A 6,097-nucleotide genomic window follows, 5' to 3' on the forward strand; every position below is an offset into this window, starting at 1 on the left:
GAGAGAGCGGGAGAGAGCGCGCGCGAGAGAGAGAGAGAGAGAGAGAGAGAGAGAGAGAGAGAGAGAGAGAGAGAGAGAGAGAGAGAGAGAGAGAGAGCCAGAGAAAGAGAGAGAGAGAGAGAGAGAGAGAGAGAGAGAGAAAGAGAGAGAAAGAGAGAGAGAGAGAGAGAGAGAGAGAGAGAGAGAGAGAGAGAGAGAGAGAGAGAGAGAGAGAGAGAGAGAGAGAGAGAGGGAGGGAGAGAGAGGTTGCGAAATTGTTAAAGTAAAATAAAAGGAACATTGAAAATATGAGATGATTGGTGAGGTGACTGCAGCCTCAGCTATTTGGCCAGCAAAGTCATAATTGTTACAGTAGGCCAGCTATTACATGAACAAGGGAGCTACTGTGCCGCAACATAGAGCGAGGGAGACTATATAAGCTGGCGAAAAAACTTCAATAAAGACACTGTCTCAGATGCGGTGTGTGCACTACGGCTGAGGTGGGTGTGGGAGGTCTGCTCGAGGCTCTCAGTCGCCCAGCTCCAGTGGTGCAGCTGGAGGTGACGGTGGACACGGCACTTAAAGGCTTGCAGGCCCTCCAGGTGTGGGGGTCTCAGCAGTATGCTTTGGGGCAGAGCATTCCATGTCTGCACAGCGCTGGCAGGAAATGCGCGAAGACAGCTGTTTCGGGTGCGTGCTGGCAGGTTAGTCGATAGCTGGTGTGGGTGCGTAGGCTGAGCAGACACGCGGGTGGGCTGTATGTCCCGAGGTCGACGTTGGGCACCAGGGGGGAGGATCTTCTTTAGCGGGCTGTCCGCATCTAGGCAGAATAGCTTGTACAAGTATGCAAGCGAGGCCACTGTTCGCCGCAGAGATAGCCTAGGGAGCCAGGAGCCCGATCCGATGATGTGATGTACTCATACATGTACTCATGTACTCAGGCATGCAGTCTCACTCGTATTTTAGCTCTTTTTCTGGAATGGATGCTGCTCTGCGCCCCTTGGTGAACATTTCCTGCGTTCGTGGAGCAGCTGAAAAGGACCACTGGTATGTCTGGTTCCTGGTTTGAAAGTGGAGAGTCGACTTTTGTGCCTTCAAAAAGGAGTAGAGAGCGATAGAGGTACGTCTGTTGCTTATTTTTGAGTGCTCCTCGTACATTTTTGATCGTGATAGAAATTCTCAGACCAAAGTCAGACCAAAGTCAGCGCGATGATGGCTGTACAGTTTTCTTGTGGATTTTTTAGTTGTTTCATCTCGTATCTATGTCAGTATCGTGATGGTGAAGTGGAGAGGGTGATTTTCTTCCTCTAGGCTTCGTTCGGCCGACTTTGCTTCGTCCTCGTTGAAAAGTGATCCTGAAAAAAGGTCGATTCGAAAAATTATGTTGATTTTCAATGTACGTGATGACATGCGATTGCTGGCTATGACACCCAACACTGTACATCATGTGTTGACTACGCGTATACCCAACACTGTACATCATGTATTGACTACGAGTACACCCAACACTGTACATCATGTGTTGACTACGAGTACACCCAACACTTTACATCATGTGTTGACTACGAGTTCACCCAACACTGTGCATCATGTATTGACTACGAGTACACCCAACACTGTACATCATGTGTTGACTACGAGTACACCCAACACTGTACATCATGTATTGACTACGAATACACCCAACACTATACATCATGTGTTGACTACGAGTACACCCAACACTGCACATCATGTGTTGACTATGAGTACACCCAACACTGTACATCATGTGTTGACTACGAGTACACCCAACACTGTACATCATGTATTGACTACGAGTACACCCAACACTGTACACCATATGTTGACTACGAGTACCAGCGGCGGATCCAGAGTTCAGCTGAGTCGAGGGGGCGGGTAATATTCATGACAGGGAACCCATGCGGTACATGTATTTTGTACACATTACGACATAGCGGCTATTTTACGTCATAGGCTTAGCGGTTATGTAGAATTTCTATTTTAGCACATGCACACACTCCCACTTTTTCAACCACTTCATTGAGGACTCTGGCTGTAGTAGAACATAGCCGTTCTACATTGAATTGTGTAAAGAATCATAGTGCCTAGAAGCTGAAGACGAGATCGAGAACAATGGCAAAATAATAAAATATACGATTACTTGGATGGCCATGTCCAGCAGTAAGAATGGAGTGGAAATACATTAGCAAGAAAACAATCGTAGTGTGAGCATTGGGTTCGTTTTCAGCATTTATATACACAAGCATAATAATTATGTCTACAGCAAATATTGGCATGTAACGTGTTATGTACAATCATGTGACACAAGTCAGAATGAACGAACAGCCAATCAAGCAACTTCCGGTGCAGTCGGGTCTGACAGCAGGAAGCGACGGGGTTTGGCTTTAGCGAACCTGTCCAGCACCCGCTCATGGTCGATCGGAATGGCCTTGTGAACATACAGCAGTACAAGCGCATTCAACCGCTCCTGTGACATGGAGTTGTGCAAGTCCGTCTTGATGATCTTGAGTGCAGAGTTGCTGCGCTCAACGGTTGCCGTTGTCACAGGCACGACGAGCAGGAGGTGGAGGATCCGGGTGATGTTGGGGTACGCTGTGGGGTTGACTGCGTCCAACAACGTTGTGATGGTTTCTGGTGCCACCACAACGCCTTCCCACTTCTTCTTCCACCGCCGCAACTCAACGCCGAAGTAAGTAGAATCCGGCAAGTCGGGGGAAAAGGTGTCCAGGATCGACTGCTGCTGCTGGCTCGTGATGGACTGGACAGATCCAGGGAGAAGCAGAAGTCCTTGCACTGCGGCTGTTGCTATGGCGCTGAATCTGCTATTGAGCTGCTCGATCAGGCTATCCACGAATGGAACAAACACAGCTCTTCTCCAGTATATCTCGAGCGTCGGCGCTGGTGTATTGTTGCGTAGCGTTTGACGTGACACCAAGCGCGGAAGCTCTGGATGAGCATGGCCAAAGAGGGAGGTCAGCTCGCTGGCAGCTGCGTAGATCGTCGCAAACTCGACATCACTGTTGATGCGAACATCCTGCAGCAGCTCCTTTGCACTGGTGATCTCACTGTAGGCTGTGAGGATGTCTATGTGCGATCCTTGCAATAGAACGCTCAGGCACTTCGTGAAGCCAAAGAGAAAGATGTTGCAGCTCAGAGCGACGAGGAATGCGTCTGAAGTCACAGCCCGAAGTAAACCATTCGCCTCCGTCACTGACTTGCCGTCGTACGTCACATTGCTGGCCGTGGCGACCTGGCCGGAGATCACCTGCAGACAGTGGACGACAGCGGGGTACAGCTCTCTAAAGTCCGTCAGAGCAGTGTGCCGTTCAACCCACCGGGTCTCACATAATAGCTTCAGTTTCTGGGCTCTGATGGGAGGTTGGTTTGCCGCCTTGCGCTTCGCATTCTCAGCCTCCATACTTGCTTCCATGGTGCGCTGACGCTTCGGAGAATACTTGAAGAACACGCCAAGAGCCTTCAGATCAGAGAGCATGCACTGAATCTCACGGACAGCACATGACTTCGTGAGAGCTTAGTTGAGTTGGTGGCTGCTGCAGTGGAAATAGTGGGCAAGCGGCACCTGATCCCTGAAGAGCTTCTGGCATCCGTTGAGGTAGCCGGCCATGGCTCCAGCTCCATCGTATCCCTGCGCTCGGCAATTGGCCTCGTCCACGCCAATGTTATTCAATGCTGTCCGAATCTCTGAGCAGAGTGCAGAACCGGTGCAGGACGTACAGGCGACGAATTGAACAAGCTTCTCGACGGGCGTGTTGTCCTTGACATACCGTAGCGAGAGGCCAAGCTGCTCCCAGCCACTAACGTCCGAGACCTCGTCGGCTTGTATGGCGAAGTAGTGGCTGGCTTTCACGTCTGTAACAATCGTAGCGAGCAGTTCTTCGGCCATGCACGCAAGGAGCTCGTTCTTAGTCGTCTTGGACATGTACGTTGCATTCTTTGCACAGCGATCCAGGTGTTCCTTCAGAACAGAGTTTCCTGACTGAACGGCGAAGTTGACAAGGGCCAGGAAATTGCCTTGTGGATTATCATGCACTCCAAAATCATCGCGGTGACCCCGTAGTGCGAGACCCTGACGAGCCGCAAAATCCAGACATCGCAGAACAGATCTGAGAATGCCTCTGTTAGCTGCAATCCGTTCTGCTGCAGCGTGGGACTGCATGAAGTCCACTCTCGTTGATCGCCGTGTGTCAGTTGCCAGGAAGGCAATCATTCTGGCAACGGCATCCTTATGGTACTGGACGGCCTCGTGGTCCGCTGCTTCACCGCACGTGTGCTTGAAGTCACTATGTACCTTGCTGATGAAGTATTCACCTCTGGTTGATCCTTGTCGATGCAATGTGGGAAACAGGACGCACGGCGCACAAAAAAACGCCTTCCTCGCCAGCCTTTCCGGAATAGGCAGGCCACTGAAACCTGTCAAACCACTTCAGTAGCAGCGAGCGAGTGGAAGTACCGGTCTTTCGGCGGCTGTCGGGATAATCCCTAGATGGCAACACCGTCTGCTTATCAGGCTTCTGGATCCCAAGTATGTTGCGCTTTTCTGCATCGCTGAGAGATGCACCGCCAATAGCTGCAGCAACAGCATCTGAGTAACTTCGCTGCGTAGCACTGCCACCAGCCACATTCGTGACAGTCACAACGTCGTCATCTGGGATTGTTTGAACAGGTAAACGCTCCTGACTCGCATCACTACTACTGACAGTCCCACCATCGTCGTCAGAATCTACTTCGGATAATTCCATTTGGGGAAGATCACAGCCTGAGCAGACCTCGATCTCAGGATCTTCGCGGTGGTCCGAATTCTCCTCCAAAGAAGGATCGCTCGGCTGAGCAGCTGACGAAGCGCAAGTTCGCTTCGCGAAAAATCCGTAGAGAGTTTGTTGGCTCCCTAGCCGCTTGGGCGGGCGGTGCGCCATCCCCTTCACCGACTGAGCTATACAGGTTCGTCAACTGAACACTTATTTCAAAACTAAAACTCAACCAAAGTCTAAGATGAAGAAAGGAAAAGATCAAAATGTTACGAGTTATGACATACTGTCCACCAACGTAACCAGATCTTATACAGTCATTTTTGAGGGGAGGGCGCGCGCCCACTGCGCCCTCCCCTAGATCCGCCTCTGAGTACACCCAACACTGTACATCATGTGTTGACTACGAGTACACCCAACACTGTACATCATGTGTTGACTACGAGTGCACCCAACACTGTACATCATGTGTTGACTACGAGTACACCCAACACTGTACATCATGTGTTGACTACGAGTATAGCCAACGCTGTACATCATGTGTTGACTATGAGTACACCCAACACTGTACATCATGTGTTGACTACGAGTACACTCAACACTGTACATCATGTGTTGACTACGAGTACACCCAACACTGTACATCATGTGTTGACTACGAGTACACCCAACACTGTAGAGGGGACGGCTCGATACCGGGACGTTTTGACAGCCAAATTTGTATAGACCCAAACCGATCATCAGCGTTGATTTTTCACTCGAAATATGTTTGTGGAAGGAAACTGGCATGTTGAAGTTTGCTCTGGGGCCAGAGTCAATCGAACTGAGCCACTCCTTTGTGTTGACCCATTGCCTCCAAGTTGCCCAATTTTTCGCTTCAAAAAAGTTCAAATCAGAGGTGGCTCCAAACCGGACACGTTTTAGAGAGCACGTCAAATTCACTCTGGGGTCTGAAATTAGGTAATTGCTATCGCTCCACGACGGCCAGTACAGAGTAACGATAAGCCTTGTGTGTGCTTCCATTAGTTTTGATTGGTATGCGGTGCTTTACTGGCGAGAGGCGAGCCGCTGTTTACCTGCGACAAGAAGTTGATTTTTCGAAAGTCGTAAAACTCAAGTCGCAGTGCGAAGCAACACGTCAAAAACTCACCAGCTTGATATGGCGCTTCTGGTCATCGCAGAGCCATGAAATTTTGGCTCGGAGTATAACACATCGTAGTCTGTTGTTGTTGTTGTTGATTTTTATTTTGCTTCGCAAGGCCAAACGGGCAATGGTGCCCAATTCTATGGAAGCGAATTTCAAAAGGGAGAGAGCTACGGGGAGAGAG

General features: G+C 50.0%; 2 protein-coding genes across 2 annotated transcripts; both read right to left on the reverse strand.

The window, feature by feature from the left end:
- Window positions 1-2,332: 2,332 nt before the first annotated feature.
- On the reverse strand, window positions 2,333-3,496 carry LOC135830743 (uncharacterized). The gene has a single exon (XM_065342963.1). It carries the CDS (start codon window positions 3,494-3,496, stop codon window positions 2,333-2,335), a length of 1,164 nt encoding a protein of 387 aa, XP_065199035.1.
- Window positions 3,497-3,535: 39 nt separating this feature from the next.
- Window positions 3,536-4,937, reverse strand: LOC135830742 (uncharacterized). The gene is made up of 2 exons (XM_065342962.1): window positions 4,475-4,937; window positions 3,536-4,344 (listed from the first exon to the last, which is right to left on the reverse strand). Exons 1-2 carry the CDS (start codon window positions 4,935-4,937, stop codon window positions 3,536-3,538), a joined length of 1,272 nt encoding a protein of 423 aa, XP_065199034.1.
- Between the last annotated feature and the right edge of the window lie 1,160 nt (window positions 4,938-6,097).

This window comes from Sycon ciliatum, unplaced genomic scaffold, assembly GCF_964019385.1.
Source record: "Sycon ciliatum unplaced genomic scaffold, ocSycCili1.1 SCAFFOLD_2480, whole genome shotgun sequence".
Lineage (NCBI taxonomy): Eukaryota > Metazoa > Porifera > Calcarea > Leucosolenida > Sycettidae > Sycon > Sycon ciliatum.